The sequence below is a fragment of the Pelophylax lessonae genome (genome assembly GCF_965119305.1).
Source record: "Pelophylax lessonae genome assembly, chromosome: 1".
NCBI classification, from domain to species: Eukaryota; Metazoa; Chordata; class Amphibia; order Anura; family Ranidae; genus Pelophylax; species Pelophylax lessonae.
The window spans coordinates 512,310,369-512,330,847 of NC_138768.1; the positions used below are offsets into that span (position 1 = coordinate 512,310,369).

Sequence of the window (20,479 nt, forward strand, 5' to 3'; positions counted from 1 at the left end):
ACCAGGCGGCGAGACAACACCGCCACGCTGTGCACACGTGCAGCCAACGGGACTAGGTCCAAGTCCGCATCACACAGATACATGACACCCTGGTGGATTTTATCCACCATATCTAGGGTCGCCGGCGAGGCCGAATCGGCCACTAGGACGCGCCTAAGCATCTGCGTCCAACTTGCGACCGCCTGGGCCGCCATGAGAGAGGCAAACAGAGCCTTAAGCATAGAACCCGTAACAGAATAAGTATGACGGGCAAGAGACTCCAATCTCCTATCCGTGGCATCACGGAACAAAGGGGAATCCTCTGCAGGAATCGCAGTGGATTTGTTTAAAACCGCAATTGCGTGATCCACTGGGGGTGGCACACACCACCTTTCATCAGTGGAAGGCGAGAAAGGATAACGCAGCTTGAACCTACTAGGTACAGCAAAAGGTTTGCGCGCTGAAAATCAGCATTGCAGGGAAAAACCTGCGGCGTCCTGCGTTTTCTCTGCGTCCCATAAGCCACCAAGGCAGCGGGGGGACACACTTCATCCTGCAAACGCAGCGTTTCTTTTATGGAAGCAATCAATTCATCCATGATTGCAAGCTCTTCAGGCGAGCCAGGGGGAGAATTATCAACCCCTTCAACTTCAGCCTCCACCTCGGACCCCACTAGATCCAGGGAGGAGTGGGACCCCGATAAGGAGGCCCCCGCCATAACAGCCCCATCACCTTCACCCTCAGAATCAGAGGAAAGAGAAACTCTGGGTCTTTTAGTAGATTGAGCAGCCACCAGCATCTGCACCTGAGCAGCAAGGCCAGCCACAATAGTGGCTAAATCCCCCCCCTGGGGGGGAAACAGCGGTCCCCTGGCTTTCCACTAAGGCGGTAGGAAATTTGCCCTCCTGAGAATCCATTGCCCCTATTACAAATGCCGGATAATAAAGGGTTAACTGCCCCTTTAACAAGCGCGGCGAGCGCAGCCCACCGCACCACACACAAGCACAATGAGACCCCCACAGGGCCAATAAAACAGGCAATGGAAAAGAAGGATATAACCTGAGGAGACCCTCGCCGCTGCTGCTGCCTCGATCGGTGTTCCTGGAGAAGAGGAAGTGATGCTGCCAGGGCGCTCTATGAAAGCCTATGGGAGGCTACAAGAAAATGGCCGCCATGCATGTAGAACATGCGGCCGGAGCGAGTGTAGGCAAAATGGCGCCGTTTGGCGCCGAAACCGCCGCTCCACAGTACAGTAATGCACACATGTCATCCATGTATAAAAAAACATGTCAGATCGCCGCAGCGATCGCTGTATAAGTGCCCAAACATGCCCCACAGCACACAGCTTCTCACACTGACAAGGCTGACACACACAGTGTCACACAGCTTCCCCCCCCCCCCCCCTGCAGCCCACAGCATGCAGCCGAGTGATAGGGAGACAAACAGTGTGAACAGAGGCAGGTTACACAGTCCCAGACTGACACCCCCCCAGACAGACAGGTCCCCACATAGATACACTTACCTCACAATGGCGTGGGGGACCCGCACAGACGAACAAGCCGCTGCACATGAGGCAGGGAGAGTCGCATACAAGACGCACAGAATGGGGGTTAAGAAACCGCACAGCGTCCAGTGAGGTAGCCACCTCACCAATCATCCCTGCACCGAACAGGGATGGGTCGTTCACTGTGCCAGGAGCGTTACCTGGCTGAACGCTCGATGGCAGGCTGGGAAGCCACTGACCCACGACCTGCGACCAGGGGGATCAGCCCGAGACCCAGCCCGCATGATCCTCTTCATCAGAAGAACTAACTAACGCTGACAAAAAGAACAGCTAAGTAAAGGTAGAGAGAAAACTCAAACAAAAAATCAAAAAAGAAAGAGTCTGGGGCACAAAGCCCCAGCACAGAGAGAGCCAGCCACTACTGACAAGCTAGACATTGAAACTGAGATATGGTTGCAGGAAGTAGGAGGGTATTGACTGAGGGGACCACCCCTTGAGGGTGGGATATGTTAAAAGCTTTAATGTTAACATATTCTGTTGCCTAGCTACTCCTTCGGAGCAAAGTCTAATACCCCATATGTGACGAATATGAAGAGGCGGCGACTGTCGGAGGACGTAAGAGAAATTTTTTTTACTGATTTAGACTCCATTCTGTTTGCACAATCTTCCACCTGTACAGTCTTCCCTTTCCAAAAAAGACATCAAGTTTTCTTTTGCGATCTCCATGTTTGTTGGTGTAACAACAAGTTAAATTGTTTGAGAATACCTGCACATCTTCTCCTTTGACGGTATCCCCAAAAGAGATCAGGGCTTCCAGTACTGCCCTCAGTTTTCTTTCTTTGGCTGATCTGCTGATCCATGAATGGAATGAATCAGGCTCCCTGGGCCAGCTGATTAACATGAGCGCGTGCCCCCCAGCCCCACACACTTTCATCCATGGTGACCACTAACACCTTGTGACAAGAGTTCTGAGACCTTTCCTGGCTGGAGGAAACACAAACCGAGGACTGGGTCTCTGTGTATGTGTGTTTTTTTTTATAATGCGTTTCCTCTGCGAGGAGCCCCATTCTCATGAGTGGGCAAATAAGCTTAAGGATCAGTTCTTGAAAATCTCCTTAGTAAGCCACTCCACCCCTCTTGCAGTATGGATACACATCAAGGAGTATAGAAAAGAGAAAGAAAGGGCTCCTCCACTCATGTGATATTGTCATCACTCAATCTTTTTTTTTTTTTTTTTTTTTTTTTTTTTTTTTTTTTTTTTTTTTAACCACTTCCATACCAGGCCTATTCTGGCACTCCTGGTACATATTAAACTCATAATTTATCTGCTAGAAAATTACTCAACCCCCAAACATATATCTGCTAGAAAATTACTCAACCCCCAAACGTTGCTCTCACATTCCCCAGGCCTACCTCACATGTGGTTTTTAAACGCAGTTTACATACATGGGCATGATGTATGTATGCAGTCGCTTTTTATTTATTTTTACTTTCGCTTTACATTTTTTTTTATCACATTTCAATTTCATTTCGTTTTACAATGTAAACATCCCTTGTAATAGGAATAGGGCATGACAGGTCCTCTTTATGAAGAGATCTGGGGGGTCTAAACCCCAGATCTCTCCTCTAGGCTGGAAAGAATGAGATCAAAAGGGGGGAAAAAAAAAAAAGGCAATCTCAGCCTTTCCAGCTTTGTTTACATATGCCAGACCGGACGTGACATCATAACGTTGCGCCCGGGCCTCCGAAGGTCATAGAGACTGCCGGGGACCGTCTGGAATGGTAAACTTCTGCCGACAGTGGATTCCTTCTCTGGCTAGCAGATCGCACATAAGAGCCGGTGGAAGCGTGTGTGGGGGGGCATGCTATGCTGGCTGACGACCGTTCCAGGGAGACGCCCCTCGCTCTCGCTATGTCAATGTAACCCTTCCAGTTGCCATACTGTCACACACAGTGTTTTTCGTCACTTCCGACTTCCACACGGGGAGGGGAGGGGGGTGACAGCACAGCAACCAGGCTTATCAATACTCCACCTCCAATCTGTTAACCCTTTTATGAGGTTACTAATCTCCCCGCATCGCTGTGCAATTACCAAATATGCCTACTAATGAAGTAGCTACACTTAATCCACCATACAATTCACATCCCAGTGGTGACGATGATAAAGGTAAGGAATGCAGAAGCTCACCATTTGTACACTTAACCCCTCAAATCCCTGATAGCAGCACACTGTTGTGCAATTAACCCCTCACAGCTCTAATAGCACTCACCGAAGCTTGAAATTAACAGGGAAAGATAGATTATAGGACTAATTTGTATCAATAGTTATAATTTAGTGATGTATTTTATAACCGTAGTAAGAGGTACAGCTATGCTGATGACATAATTCAGCTAACAACTTGCTAAAAAGTGAATAAACAAACTAATTCTATGTGATACATAATACCATATTTTTAAAAACAAATCTGCATATACACATTAAGGCTCCGTTCACACTGGGGCGGCTTCAAAGTTGCCCGACTCTGCTAGCCACGCTGAAGTCGCGCTGCACGGGGGCGGCTTCAAACGACCTTTGTAATAGGAGTCAATGCAAGCCGCTCCAAAGTCACCCCAAAGTAGTGCAGAAACCTTTTCCTAAGTGCTCGGAACGGTTCCATTGCACTGAATAGGAGCGTGACTTATCAGGCGAACCGGGACTAAAAGTAAATGACAATAAATATGATTAAAGTGCAAATACATTTAAATTAAAAGGAAATTATATATATATTATATATATATAAAAAAAATTCATTCAAATAAAATTCACACCATTGCTTTTTTTTCATGCTTTTGCAGAAATGCAGGACATTTTTTTGTAACCTGGGTTTATATGGAACATGTGCACATAAATGCATTTTCTCTGTCGCTCATTGACAGACGCAGACTTCTTGATTAATATCAGTAGGGATATACTGCCCCCTACAGGAGTAGGACACTAGGCAGGAAAAAAGTTCTGGCCACACCTTATGGGCAGTCCCAGGGGGTATATCCTCTCTCTCCCTGCTACAGGATGTCAGTTTTTTTCTGCCTAATCAGGAGTAAGGACCTAAGTTCCTTGCTGGGATCTCTGGTCCTGGCAAGCTTTTTTTTTAGATAAATCTTTTTTAGTTAGCTTTTTTTCTCCAGTTTGTTCCTGTGAGATCTTCAAGCAATTATGCTAGATCTGGGCGATGGGCTGGATGTTGAGATCCGGTGGTCATCCCAGCCGGCCTACGAGCGCGTGCAGGCCCTAGCTCCGCGCTGGGTCGGCCGCGACATAGTCCCGTTGGACGGGGACTGGCCCCGCGAGTTAAACGTCTCGCCAGGTCGCCTACGACCAGTCTGAATCTGAGTCGCGGCGTCCGTGTTGGCAGACAGCCCCCCCCACCTCGGTGGAGAGGGGTTCTGTCAGGAGTTGGTGCCCGCCTGTTCCGGTATGGTGAGTAGAATGTTCCCCCTCTCCCCCTGATGGGTTTTGGGGTGGAAGCGGGCCCCTCCCTGGGATGGTCGGACCCTCATGATCCCGGGTTCCCCTCTGTCCTGTTATGCACCCCCCACCTATCTGCCCCCTCCTTCAATCTGGGTTACAGACCGCATATGGGGACGGTGGGGTGCGCCGCCGGTGTTGCCCTAAACGATCGTGCGGGGGGTTACTACCTGTGCCTTCAGGTCCATCCACCGATCGATCCGTGGGTAGGCACGCAGGGGTCCCCTTTTTGGCTGCGGACCGCACGGGGCCGCCATTTTTCCACGGACCGCACGGGGCCGCCATTTTTGTTGTAGCATACATGTGCTCTGCATGGAGGCGGCCATCTTGGTACACCCAGCTCATCCTGCTTGAGAGCTGAGCAGCTGCAGTAATCACCAAGGGCGTGGCCCCTCTAGCCCCGGGAAAATCACTCCACAAAAGACTTCCTGTCAGATAGACAGCGCTGAGAGCCGTCCTGGTTTGAACTCTGGTTCATCAAGTGGTGAGCCTTTTGCACATGAGTCCCCATCTGATCCCCTCGAGGTGGCCGCAGGGCCCTCTGATTCTCCACTCACCATTGATTCCCTTTCAGCGGTCCTGGAGTCATTTGTGTCCCGGGTGGAGGTGGCCTGTCAGGGACGGGGGGCTAAAAAAACGACCCCCGCCTACCCCTGTCTCGTCTGATGCCTCAGACTCTGATCCGGTCGCTGCTGCGGGTTCCTCCTTTAGGGTTAATGTCCCGCGCTCTTCTGACAGTGAGGATGATCTTCCTGCCTCTGCCATAGCGCAGGACAAGGCACTGGTGGACGCACTGATTATGTCAGTCCGGGAGACCCTAAAACTGGAGGTTGCACCAGTGGAGGCAGTTCAGATGGAAGTTGCCTTTGGCACTCGCAAGCCCTCCAAGGTGGAAAAGGTGTTTCCCTTTCCCAAATGCTTTGATGATATTATTAAAGATGAGTGGGACCATCCAAAACGACCCCCTGGGATGCCTAAACGGATTGCTAGGCGCTACCCGTTTGAAGAGTCCCTCCTTAAAAAATGGACGGTGCCGCCTGCGGTGGATCCACCGATTTCCAGGCTAAATAAGGCCACGGTTATCCCGGTGGAGGATTCCCCGTCCTTTCGGGATCCAGTTGACCGTAGGGCAGAATCTGTGTGCCGTTCCATATTCTCCCTGGCAGGGTCGGCCTTAAGGCCAGTGTTTACCATTGCGCTGGTTTCACAGACATTGACGGAATGGGCCAAGCTATTACGCCATGACCTGGAGGGGAGAAGTCTCCCTACTGCCGTGCCGGATTTGCTGGAGCAAATAGTGCAGGGGCTACAATTTGTTTGTGACGCCGCACTGGACGCTGCCCCATTGCTGGGACGTGTGTCAACCTCGGCGGTGGTCCTCCGGCGCATGCTATGGTTAAAGTGCTGGTCGGCGGATCAGGCTTCCAAAAAAGCCTTGACTGATCTCCCTTTTCAGGGGGTGCTACCTTGGATGAGATTATTAAGGATCTCACTGGGGCAAGGATCTCACTGGGGGCAAGAGTACCTTTCTACCACAGGCTAATAAAGGTAAGGAACCTCGTCGTAGACAGGGACCTTCCTTTACAGCTCACAAGAAGTTTTTTCGCTCTTTCAGGGCGGGCGATAAGGCAAAGCCCCCCGGGGTTTCAAGAGACCCTGGTCTGGTAAGCAAAATTCCGGTCCTTCCAGACCTGAGGATAAGACCGCTTCAGCCTGAAGGTGCGCCCCCACCCAAATCAAGGGTGGGGGGGGGTGTCTTCGCCGGTTCCCGGACCCGTGGCTCTACAGTATTCAAGACAAATGGGTTCACGAGGTCATACGGTCGGAACACAAGATCGAGTTGCGATCGTTTCTACCGGTGCAGTCCTTCCCTTCCAATATGCGACTGTCCCCGAATCGCCTAACGGCTCTGTTGGGGGCAGTGCAGCACCGGATGTAAATGGCGCCCATAGAGGGTGCCTATCTTCACGTTCCCATTTACGCAGGACACCAGCGGTATCTGCGCTTTGCGGTGGGAGCGGACCATTAGTTTGTGGCGTTACCCTTTGGTCTCGCCTCTGCTTCCTGGGTCTTCACCAAAATTTGGGCCCCAGTCCTGGCTTTGTTGCAGCAGCGGGGCATATCGGTCCTGGGCTACCTGGACGACCTCCTCTTTTGTGCGGAGTCTCCTCAGGCTCAGTGTCATACGGGGACTCTCCAAAAGGAGATTCTTCCCAAATGGAACTGGAATTCCGATTTCCTAGACAATCGGATCCGGCTGGGCGAGCGGACGAGGTAGTTTCTGGTTTGGGGGCCTCTGTCTCCGATGCTCAGTCAGGGGAAGCCCTTTTCTCCAAAAATATCCAGGTTATCGATAAATGTGTTGGTACTGAAAGCGATCAGGTTTTGCCTGGTTCACCGGACCAGGCATCTTCAGGGCTGCTTGGTTCGGATTCAGTCGGACAATGCCACGGCCGTGGCCTATGTCAACCATCAAGGGGACACCAAGAGTGTTCTAGCGGCTGTGGAAGTGGCCAGCATGTTTTGGGCGGAACAATTCGTTCCGGCTCTGTCTGTAGTTCATGTTCTGGGTATGGAAAATTGGCAGATGGACTTTCTCAGCCGTCAGACCTTGGATCAAGGGGAATGGCCTCTTCAGACAGAGGTGTTTCACCAGTTGTGCCTTCATTGGCGCACCCCGGACGTGGATCTGTTGGCATCTCGGCTCAACAGAAAGGTGCAGAGGGTTGTAGCCCGCGCTCCTCTGGCGGACGCACTGAATACTCTGTGGGGGCAGTACTAGCTGCTGTATGCCTTTCCTCCTCTCAAGTTGTCACCGAAACTTCTTCGCAGGATAGAGGCAGAGGGAATTCCAGTCATCCTTGTGACTCTGGATTGACCTTATCGGGCCTAATATGCCGTCCTGGTCAGGCTGGTCGCAGACGCTCCTTGGCGACTTCCTCTTAGGGAAGAGCCGCTGTCTCAGGGACCGATCGTCCATCCTCCTTTACGATCACTGGCTTTGACGGCTTGGCTGTTGAGAGCCAGGTGCTGAAGGACAGGGGCTTGTCTGCTTCAGTTATCCCTACTCTGATTAAAGCGAGGAAAGCGACTTCCAGAAAGGTCTATCATCGCACATGGAAGTCTTATATCGCGTGGTGTGAATCCCTTGGGTTTCCTCCACGTTCCTACTCGGTGGCTCGGATATTGGCCTTTCTGCAACGGGGGGTTGAGCAGAAGCTGGCCTTGAGCACTATCAAGGGTCAGGTCTCAGCATTGGCAATCTTCTTCCAGAGGCCACTGGCTACTCATTCTTTGGTGAGGAATTTCATCCAGGGGGTGCAGCCCCTGGCTCCACCGGTGTGCGCGCGCCCTTGCCGCCCTGGGATCTTAATTTGGTTTTGTCGGTTCTGCAGAAACCTCCCTTTGAAAATATTAGGGAGATTCCCTTGCTTGCTTACCTTATCCCAGAAGGTGGCCTTTTTGGTGGCTATCACTTCTGCACGCAGGGTGTTGGAACTGGCCGCATTGTCCTGTCGTTCCCCATATCTGGTGGTTCATAGGGATAAGGTGGTTCTTCGTCCGAATCCATCCTTCCTTCCTTCCTAAGGTGGTTTCAGAGCTTCATTTGAATGAGGATATTGTGTTACCTTCCCTGTGTCCTAAGCCCAGTCATCCTCGGGAGTTTGCGTTACACTCCTTGGATGTGGTTCGAGCGATCAGGGTGTACTTGGCTACTACCGACTCTTTTCTTAAGGCTGATTCACTTTTTGTGATCACGGATGGCCCTAGAAAGGAGTTGCCTGCGTCTGCAGCGACTATCTCCAGATGGATCAGACAGACGGTGGTGCAGGCTTATTCTATTAAGGGTCGGGTTCCTCCATTCCCTGTTAAGGCACACTCTACTGGGGCTCTTAGTGCTTCCTGGGCCTTCTGCCATCAGGCGTCAGTGCTTCAGGTGTGCAAGGCGGCTACCTGGTCGTCGGTTCATACCTTTACAAAATTCTATAAAGTTAATGTGCTGGCATCGGCGGATGCCTCTTTTGGCCGCAAGGTTCTGCAGGCCGCTGTTTGAGGGGACCGTTGGTCTACCTCGGGGGTTTGGTTTTTTTCAGTTGGGTCTCATCCTTTTGTTCAATGAGTCCTTGATGCTTCCGGTTGGGCCTTCTGGATTGGATTTTTATTTCTGTTATCCCACCCCTCATTTGTGGCACTGCTTTGGGACGTCCCTAGTGATATTAATCAAGAAGTCTGCGTCTGTCAATGAGCGACAGAGAAAATTGGATTTTTGACTTAACGTAAAATACCTTTCTCTTAAGCTCATTGACAGACGCAGGACCTGCCCCTCTATTTTTGAGTTGGTTTGGGTTGAATTCTCTGACACTGCTTTGTTACATAACTGACATCCTGTAGCAGGGAGAGAGGATATGCCCCCTGGGACTGCCCATAAGGTGTGGCCAGAACTTTTTCCTGCCTAGTGTCCTACTCCTGTAGGGGGCAGTATATCCCTACTGATATTAATCAAGAAGTCTGCGTCTGTCAATGAGCTTAAGCGAAAAGGATTTTACGGTAAGTCAAAAATCCAATTTTTGTGCATCTGCGTTATCGAAAAGGGTCAGGGACTCTTTTTAAAATGCAAAACAGTGCTTTTTTTTTTTGGTTCAACAGACTTCAATGGAGAAGCTTCAGAAAAGCATGTAGTGCATTTTTACCGTGACTTGCATTTTGCTATTTTCAATCTGCCCAACATCAAACCCCCCCCCCCAAAAAAAAATGCAAATCACACATGGAAAGTACAGCAAAAAGCACTACAGAAACGGTCAAAAGCAACATGCATAGGTGTGAATCGAGCCTAAATCTAGTTTGATGTTCAAACCTTCAGGCTCCAAGTATGTAATAAATCTACTTTGTTTTACACCTGGAGAGGTCCCTCACCCAACTTGAGCCTCTCCAAGATTTAAGATACTCTTTTGACTCCCCAAAATTGAAGACCACTAGGGGGTCCCTTTAATGGTAGCGTCTGAAGTGTTCAGATATACTATGGTGCTTATATCCCTTTATGATCTTCTGTATGTGCTCACCTACTCTTTTTTAACCGCTTCTGGACCGCCCACTGTGTTTTTATGTCACTACTTTGACGTTAAATACCGGAGTTATGGCAGCAGATAGCTGTCATAACCCCAGTATTTTTCTACATGGGCAGCAGAATATTTTTTTGTAGCAGAAAGTAAAAAAATATTGTGTTTTTTTCAAAATTGTCGCTTTTTTTTTGTTTATAGTGCAAAACCTAAAAACCAGAGGTGATCAAACACCACCAAAAGAACGCTCTATTTGTAGGACATCAATTGTATTTGGGTACAGTGTTGCACGACCCTGCAATTGTCAGTTAAAGCAACATAGTGCCGAATAGCAAAAAATGGCATGGTCATTATAAGGGTAAAACCTCCTGGAGCTGAAGTGGTTAAGGAAAATCAAAATGTGTTGCTCCATGGCAATGAAAAAGAAAGTGCTTCATCATAGTGTATGTTGACAGAATTTTATTTAGCATAAAGGTATTTCAAAGTAATGCACACACATTTGATAAACTTTTAACAAGCAGATCGCATGTTAAAAGTTTATCAAATGTAAATGCATTACTTTGGAATAACTTTATGCTAAATAAAATTCTGTCAACATACACTATGATGAAGCACTTTCTTTTTCATTGCCATGGAGCAACACGTATTGATGTCCCTTAAAAGGAGTCCAAAGGATGGTAAAAGGAGCTCTAAGTGGATCAATTCACTGCTTAATTGCTGCACATATCTGTGTGCTGGAGGCGAGCAGCCATTGCACACGGTTGTTTGCTGAATTTTGGTAAAAGGATTTTGGCACTTCTCCACTAGTTGTAAATACCAATTTTGCATTCACAATTGTTTGAAAAAATTATAATATATATATATATTTTTTTTTTAATTCACCTCTACATGTATTTTAGACTATTTGACCCATTGAATTCACTTTTTTATTAGATTTATGGACTTCCACATTTTTCTCACCAATTGGGTTTATGAACTTATATTTCATTTGTGATCGATTTTGTTCACTTTATGCTAGTTTCCACTAGTTGTTCACATTTTGAGTAGCACACCACTGTATTGTATTTTGTAATAAGTTACAAGATTCATGAGTGCTTATAATCGTGGGAGTAGCAACTCACATAACCTATAGTCGCTTTCACCGTCTAGAGCAGCGCACCTGTTTCTTACTTCTTTTCTTAGGTCCATGAATATACCTCCTGTTTCCTGTACTGTTTGATTATGACAAGAGGAATTTTTAACTACCTGCAAACTCCATGTCTTGAAGTACAGCACAAGACCCAGGCCACCCTCCCTTCTAACCCTGGGGTTCGTTGCATTACTTGCTACAAAACTGAGGGCTCATGGATTGGGGGAGTATAGGGGAGGTACCCAGACGTTTGACAGTGTCCAATCACCTGGGGGTACCAGCCTATCACCCGGGGTCTATGAATTCTCAGGCTATACCTAGGGTTATAGAATTTGCAGGCAAGCCAAATTTTTAATTAGGGTCACATTGCTGCAATCTGATTTTGATCTGACTTTCAGAGCACTTATGTACTGCAACTTGGATATTACTTTGAAATGCCTTTATATTCTTTGGGATTCCAGTGTGCTGGAATCACACCAAAGTAGTACAGGAGCCATTTGCAAAAATCGCACAATGCTGAGTTGCATTGATGTGAATGGGTGATCAAATCCCTAATTTGTTCGCATTGTATATGTCGGCTTTGCTGTCTGGTAGCAGTGGTTCCAGGCTGCGATACATTGTGCTAAAGTCATGTACTGGCATGTCGCCATACATGGAGCAGTTCCGCCAGCAGCAGGGCGGTCACTTCCTTACCTTTCAGTATTTAGTCTAGATGTCCGATTCTGGCTCCACCCCTGCTGATGAAGTCACATGAGGCAACGCGTACGGGGGAGGAGCTTACTCGTAAGACGTCAGACCTAGGAAGGTCTTGCCTGTATACACTTTTCAGCCTGCATTGTACCTGCACTTGAAGTGCCTTATATGCTTTTTCTTTCAATAAACTTTTAAAAACGGAGCATTAGATCCTTCTCCCTTTCTTTTACCTGTGTGATACCGGGATCTGGAGGCTGGTTCACGGGAGGTTGGAGCTTTGAAGAGGAGAAAGATGCTGCCTATCTATTTACTGCTGTTGCTTGTATGACTCTATATGAGTCTATTATTGAGGTGAGCTGCTTAATGAGCATCAGTCACTGAAAGCACCTTATTTGATTAGAGTAGTGTGAAGCACTGAATAAAGCACTGAAATATTCACAGCACTGGAATATTGAGTGGGACACAGTATTATATAATTGATTGGGACTATTTTGTCCTTACCAGTTAAGGACTATATTGGAGGTCCCTTAGAGTTTGTTTTATTATTATTTATTTCACAGTGTTATTTAATATCTAGTACTTTGATTTGTCTCTATGCACTAGTGTTTGCACTATTCACATTATTGATTTACCACTTTAAGTGATATTTTTTTTATTTAATAATTATTCTTTGGCGCAGCATTATTGATTTTTGGTTTATTCACTGGCGTAATGTGTTAACACTGAATGCTTGCAGCCTGAGTTTTTGTGGTTATTCTATATTTTTTGTGGTTAATATTTTGGTTTTGCGCTGATTACTATTCATTTTTGTTAGTGTTCCCAACCCCTGTAAGTAAAGTTAGGCAGACTTGAAATCCTGCGTTCCTCAATAGATGGGATGGAAAAGTGAAAACGAATACCCAAGGACTGTAAAAGAGAATTATATATACACACACACATATACTTTTTTTTTTTTTTAAGTTGGGGAAGGGGGTTTATGATCCACTTTAACGGCAACTTAACTTGGGATAAATATTTGATTAAATTGACAATTCTTCAAAAACTGTGTCTAGCTATTAAACAAATTCACAGACATGGGTGCAAGGACTGTTTATTGATCATTTCATTAATGACAAACATGTTTAAAACAAATCAAAGGGAGAGGAAAACAAAAACAAAAGAAAAGACACTGTGCTAGCACAAGCATTCCTGGGTACTTAAAATCCTGAATAACTGCTACAGGAAAACAGAAATCTAGCTAGCTGATGCTGTTAAGTCAGTGAAAGTGAGATCATGTTAAACATTCACCAATATACCGGACTTCTATGCAGGAAATTTTTCTAGATACACACCTATTTAAACTACTTAGAATGCAGTGCAAGGTAAGGGAAAAAATAAAATTAAAAAGAGCCCTTCGGCAACATTTAGAAAATAAAAGTCCATATCTTGCTGGAAGGAAGGTGGCCAGAGTCATGTTTAGCGTGCACAGAATGCAGCGACAACAGTCTGATTTGATCAGTGATAACTGTTCAGAATTGGCACACCAATGAAATATTACCTAACAGTATACAAACTGAAAAGGTTTATATTGTAAATCAGCCAAACTGAACCAAATTCATTCAGTAGAACCTATAAGGTTTAAGACAAATGCCTAAAATGTTTAGGGCAAAAATAGTAAACCGGGTTTGCTAGGAGGAAAAATCGTAATAGTGGGTTTGCAAAATAGCTGCATTTAAGTTTTTTTTTTTTTCACTGGCTTTTAGTGCCAGTGAAAGCAAGGTCAAATAAATGTAGCCAACTTGATTTTATAAATCCTTAAACTAAAAATTCTATATATGGATTTCTACAGTGCCAAACAAATTTGGATTGTTTTGCTCTCTTAAAACATCTTAAGTTGTGTGCACTGAAGCTGAATGGACAGAGGGCGAGTCTGCCCTGTGCTGACCTAAGGCCAAGTCCATTCACGCTCCATCTCACTAAAAGCACCAGATATGCTTCCAGTCATACAGTGACTGTAGACCACCTTCCACACTGCCCGCATTCCTGTTTGCTTTTCAACCAGTTTCAAAATCTATAGCAAAGAACTTGACTTTCAAACCTATATAATCCCCAGTTTCCACTACTAGATCCATTTCTGGGAGGGGAAGTTGTAGCAGGCTAGCTTGTCTTTCCTTGACAGGTGGGTGCCGAAGGGCAGAGGAAACCCGTCCCTTTTTCAAAGCATACAATTTGCCTAAACAATGATTTATTTTATTGTGTGGAGTAGAGTCCAGACAGTAGCCAATCAAAGCATACAGAAAACACTGAAAAAACCCCTCTCCTTATGGGAGTTTGTATACTCCTTTGCTCTACTACACTGCTTTAGGAAAGAGAGGCTAGTCATCAAGTCATTTACTGCATCTTAAATCTGAAAGTCCTTGTTTGTGGCAACATTTCTAACTAGCCACATTAACCACAATGTCTTGCAGTACTCAGGTCCACCGCAACCAGCAGTTAAAAAAAATAAATATCCAGCACTTATTTTCTCTAGAAGTTTTGTTAAAACCATCTAAGAGATCTAGAACCTTCACGTAGAGGGGAATGGTGGAGTCCATCAGTTTCCCAGTCAAAGCCAGTTTGAAAATCAAACCTACATCTCAAAGTTGACCTGGTTAGCTGGTAATACTGCAGTATGTTCTGAACAATCTAGAAGAAATGCTGTTTACACTTAAAACAGACTTGCATGAGCATGTTTAAAAAAAAAAAAACAACTCTGAGATAAGGAACTGTTTTCTGCCAGCTTTGATAAGATGGTTCTCAAGGAACACATGAATGAGCTGGAAAAAGTAAAAGCTGTTTTCTCCAGCCCGTGACCAAGTTATGGTGGGCTAGAGAGGTCTTGATTGCTGTTCCAATGTGAGTAGCGGCATCTTGATGGCAATGGTTCCTCCCATTAACTACCTATTTCGTTGAGTGTATGTGGCTCCTCTGATGTTCAGCCACTTCTCCTGTCGTTCTCCTCGCCTCAGTGTGCTTGCAGTGGTCTCGCTTGCTTTCGCTCTCTCGATATTTTTGTATTTAATCCCTCTCTCGTTCCTCTCTCTCCTGTTGCTCTCACAGTGGTGCTTCAGTTTTAGCAGTGGAAAACAGGTATCCGTTTTATTTTTTTATTACTCAGAATAAAATGTGGATGAACTAAGTTCCACACAGGCTTAGCTCTTCTTCAACCTGTATAGTGTTAGAGGGGGGGGGAAAAAAAAAAAACCTCATTAAAAAAAACAAAAAAAAAAAAAAACAAATTGGTTATACTTTTTGCATGGACTCAAAATAAAACTGTTTCTGATCTACTTAAAGTGGAGCTCCACCCAAAAGAGAACGCTCCACTTCTCTTTTGAGCAGATACCTGTCAAAACCAGTTACCCGCTCCCACTGCTGGGTGAGATCACTGCAATCAATGTGCGGCGATCCACAAAGTTTCTGGACCCTCCTTCGCAAACTTTTTCAAATACTTACACATTAGTACTGTGACAGCCCAGTCACACCTCCATGTTGATATGCACGTTCACCCTGGTAAGTAGAATCCTGCGATAACGCAACATCAATTTGTGACTTAAATTCATCACCAAGGTAGCTATCCTAAAGCAGGAACAGAAAAACATGCATGTTACTTTAACTTCTCACAGCAGCACTTCTAAAAACTAAACAGGATCAAAGAGAGCAGCATTCATGACAATCATCACCGTTCTTTAATCAAGACCAAGAGCTGTCTACAACTCAGTCTTTGTGCTGGAAGCAAGGTCCCGGGAAAAAACAATGGTCACCCAGTGATGCATATGTGCAGCAACCACCCTACGTTAGGCTGTTGTAAAGAGATTAATGAGGAAAGATCAGAAAATTGCCAATAATATCTACATCTACAGAAATGTGTTCTAAAAGTGTTTTTATACTCTTTGGAGCCCCATTACCCAGTGGACTCTAATTCCAAGTCTGACCAGAGCTTTTAAGTTTTCCTTTTGGCCACTGAGACCATCCACCACATTAGGCAGCCCACAGGGAAGTATGGTAGCTGATTAGAGCTGCAAATGAGTTTGGGTCAGATAATGCATAACAGAATGGCCCATGTTTTAGGGCTACTGAGGTACTTTAGAGGGCTGCTATAGTGTCCAGAGACAGTTTGACAAATTTGCCCCAATTAACCCGAGTTGCAGTAAAGATCAGGATGTGGATAGAAAGCCATCAGCTGGACAAACTCTGGTAAGAGATGGGAAAGTTGCTTGCTATGCTGCAAGCAAACTGCCAAATTGGTGATGCATGGCTCTTTCATGGATTACAAGTTTGGAGCAGTTCCCAATGTGTTTGCTCTTATGCAGCTATGCATCTAACACTATGCATTTTAGCAACCGAGGTACCTTCCTCACTTTTAATCATCTACGGGACTTTGCACTAGATGTGAATGCTGTTTATTTAAATCTCTATGTACTCTCAGTTCAAGCAGTAGGTTTGACATCTGACATAGTAGTTCAGCAGCATGAAGTGGCTGCAAAATAAAGTCCACTGACACCATGACAATCACATGGAGAGTAGGTTCCAGCCATTAATGGAACTAAACATAGGTGTTGTAAAATATACCTGGCAAAAAAAAAAGGAGACTGCCACTGATCATATTTTGATACTCTTGAGCACACACACACACATACATACATACACATATTATATATATACACACACACACACGCACTAATAAAACCTACATGAACTAAAGAGAAAAACACTGCCTAAAACAACAATGTTCAAGCTGTGATGTATCTGAAATACATGGTGGGTTGGATAAGGGCAATATCTTTCAGTAATGTTTTAACCACTTGCCGACCGCCGCAAGTTCATTTACTGCGGCAGTCAGCCCCTCCTGGGCAAAGCGACGTAGTCCAGGAGCCTGTAGGGGGCAAGCGCACGCGCGGCCGGAGGCGCGCTCCCACCCCCCACTTGTTCATGGCCATCCCCGCGCGAGTGACCGGCGGCTCCGATGTCCGCCGGTCACTTGCGATCTCCCGCTGGAGGGGGAGAAAAGCAGGCGGCTAATGTAAACAAAGCATGTAAGTACAGAGACTACACAATCCTGCTATGTAGGATCGTATGTCTCTGTGGTTACATCAAAAGCCACGCCCCTTGACTTTTAGAATCACGTCCCTAGGGACACACAACCCCTGGATCTCTAAGTTAACCACTTCCCTGCCAGTGTCATTTTTACAGTAACAGTGCATATTTTAAGCACCGATTGCTGTAGCAATGTCACTGGTACCCCCAAATGTGTCAAAAATGTCAGTCAGGGGTCCGATCTGTCCGCCGCAATGTCGCAGTCCCGCAAAAAAAAAAAAAAAAACGCAGATCGCCGCCATTACTAGTTAAAAAAAAAAAAAAAAAATAATGACAAATCCTTCCCTTAGTTAGTAACTTTTGCGCAAACCAATCAATATATGCTTATTGCGATTTTTTTTTTTACCAAAAATATGTAGCAGAAAACAAATTGGCCTAAAATGTTAAAAAAAAATTACATTTTTTTGGGGGGGGAATTTCTTTTAAAAAAAAATTTTGAAAAATATTGTTATTTTTTCAAAATTGACACTGTTTATAGCGCAAAAAATGAAAAATCGCACAGGTGATCAAATACCACCAAAAGAAAGCTCTGTTTGTGGGGAAAAAAAAAAGGACGTCAATTTCATTTGGGTACAGCGCAATTGTCCCTTAAAGTCACGCAGTGCCGAATCACAAAATAGGCCCTGGTCTTAGAGCAGGAAAATCCTCCGGGGCCCAAGTGGTGAAATAGAAGTTCACCCTTTCCAGAAAGTAGCCTATGCAGGCAGATATTTAAAAACAAAAGTGTGCAGTTTTGTAAAATGCTCATTAATTTTATTGTCATACCTGTAGGCGAATTGGGTCCCCCAAGCTTGGCTGAAAAACTCCCACTTAGCAGTTCACACATCCTGCTTTATTAAGACATGAAAACCATTGGATGTGCACTGCCACTAACTGCAGGCCCAAAAACCAAGGGTATGACAAAGCTGCAGTTTAATATATACTGGGGCCCCATAGACTATTTTCTAAAAAAAATTAACTTAATTTTAATATCTTCACAGACAGGACTGAGGGAGGAAAGAATTTACCTGCGATAATTCTGGTTGGGAGAGTCCAGGCTGGCTCATTTGTGAAGGCTGGCTCATGGATATATAACCCTGTGTTAGAGGGCCTTGAGAGAATGGCTGAGATACAACATCCTGACTGGCTTGGCTGTTGGGCATGTTTCCCTGGCTCATGCCTTGAAGTCCTATTCCTCTCTGTTTCTGGCGCCCACCACGGGTTGTCTTTCCTTTAAGCATGCCCCGACCTGGAAGAGGGAGGGAAATAGTGTTACAGATAAATGTATGAAACATCAGGTCCATGAAAATGTTTAAAACTGAAACAGCCATACACTATAAACATTCTTTTGATTTTACTGGAAATTAAATACATTACGCATGACGACCCGTTAGTTTTATAGTTGTTCCACTAAAAAGAAAACCGATTTTTGTACTGCCTGAAAAATCATTTAGAAGAAGGCTACAGGCACACTGGTTTTCTGAATAATTTTGAAGTATAAACAACTTTCCAGATCAATAGGAAAAAGGGGTGCCCTGTGGGACTTTAAATGAGGTGGATACAATGAATGAACATAACTATAAAATTGCAGATTTATTAACTTTCCAGATCACTTTTTTCCTGTGTTTAGAAGTTCCTTTAGGCCCCTTTCATACTGTCCGCTCCGTCTGCAGACTCAGTTTTTCTGAGCGGGGGATCGATCCGCCGATGCCCCGCTGAGCAGGCGGATGGCAACTCCATCTCCGCTCTGTGTGCGGAGACGGAGCTGTCAGGTCCCCACTGTCCTCTATGGAGGAATCGGATCAGAACGGACCGCCTGATCCCATCCACCAGACGGATGGAAAATAGGGTTTCCATCCGTCCGAATTTGACGGACAGGATCGGATTGGCAGCAGGGTGTCAGTGGACATGTCTCCGCTGACACCTGCTGCCCCATAGAGATGCATGGAGTACCCGTTCAGATCCTCCTGAAAAACTGATAGGCGGATCTGAATGGTCCGCATGTGTGAAAGGGGCCTTAGTTGTGTTTACATTTGTTAAGTTACGTCTAGAGTGTCTAATCATACCCTGGACGCACAGAAGTCCATCTTTTCTAAACAAAGCAAAACTGACCACCTAAATGCAGGTAAATGTAGTGTGAACACCGGTGAAAAATTATACGCATTTATGCATTTAGAAATGTCCTCTAATGGTAAATAATTGCACATTTTTACTGTACCAGTGTGAATAGGGAACAAGTGGAAAGAGTGACACGATTCAGTCATGGCATACTGCCATCTACAGGAGGTTGGACATCGGCAAATAGAAAACGTAAGGCTCCTATACCTAGCATGCCTCAGTATTGTAAAAAACCATACCAGAGGCAACAGCAAAACAAGAGGGAGAGACCTGTGTTCCTCAATGAACGTTTGAAAACTTTAGTACAGTTTGGCTTTTTTTTTTTATCATCCACTGAGGAACACGGGAAGTCCAACACTTGGGACAACCAAAACACAGTCCAACTGACTGGAAATTGTCTATGTTGCACATATTGTGTGAGGTGGTGTTGTATACATTATATACACTGTAAATACATTATATATACTACAGTTTAAATCAGGTCCTTGACTTCTGTCAAAAGAGAGGAGGTTATACAAAGAAGCCCAAAGTGAGGCAAGGCCTAAAGTGCTTAAAAAAACAAAAAAAAAAAAAAAAAACCCAGGCATTATGTGCTGATGAGGGTTTAGACAGCCAGAAGTGGCTGAGTCACTGTAGATGGGTAGTAAAACAGACCAGAGATGCATGTGGCGCTTCAAAAACAGGAGCAGCCGTGAGATTCTGTTTCCTCCAGGCTGAGTGGTGGGAAAGAGCATGCGGAGCACTCCACCCAATGGGTGTCAGTGCTCAATCCCTCAGCCTTAGCTTACAGTAGGAATTTTAAAACTGAGCCCAAACAGCAGAGCACTGAGGCAGCTTCTAGTGCTTCAGCCCAACCAACCAGTCTCACTAAAAGACAAGGTTACACCAAGGACAGCTCTGGACTCAGAAAGCACTTTGTGGACAACAGTACACAGAGGTCTGGAAAGCAAAAACGCAAATTCCAGTGCCCAAAGGTAATGCTCTAGGTTAGCCCCACATGCAATATCCAGTAGGGTACAAACTAATAAGCTAATTTTGAGGAGCTGCCAACTTGGGTAGCTACTGTATAGAGGCCAACCCAAGCAGCAGTGTAGCAAGGAATCATTGCTGGATTTGCAGGAGAAAAAATACCAGCAGTGTAGCAAGGAACTTGATTAAAGTCACTAAAGAAAAATACCACAAAGTTAAAAGACTAGCAAAATATTTCAGCAGTCCTAAAGAAAACACATCCAAACTTAGCAAGAAATTGAGGAATGCAGGGTTGAGGAGGGGCTGGATTACTTTTTTGGTTTACCAGTGTCCCAAACTCCTGTAGCGTTACATAGTTAGTCAGGTTGAAAAAAAAAAGACAAGTCCAGCTGGCTCAACCAATAAAAAACAAAAAAAAAAAACAGAAAAGAAAA

General features: G+C 45.4%; 1 protein-coding gene across 1 annotated transcript in view; it reads right to left on the reverse strand.

Moving 5' to 3' along the window:
• Positions 1-12,951: 12,951 nt before the first annotated feature.
• UPF1 (UPF1 RNA helicase and ATPase) overlaps positions 12,952-20,479 on the reverse strand; it is a 117,846-nt gene continuing 110,318 nt past the window's right edge. Inside the window, exons 22-24 of the mRNA XM_082263597.1 lie at positions 17,987-18,207; positions 15,339-15,461; positions 12,952-15,053 (exon numbers count right to left, since the gene is read on the reverse strand). Coding sequence (XP_082119723.1) covers positions 15,342-15,461; positions 17,987-18,207 — 341 coding nt within the window. The 3' untranslated portion in view covers positions 12,952-15,053; positions 15,339-15,341. The remainder of the gene's footprint in view (positions 15,054-15,338; positions 15,462-17,986; positions 18,208-20,479) is intronic.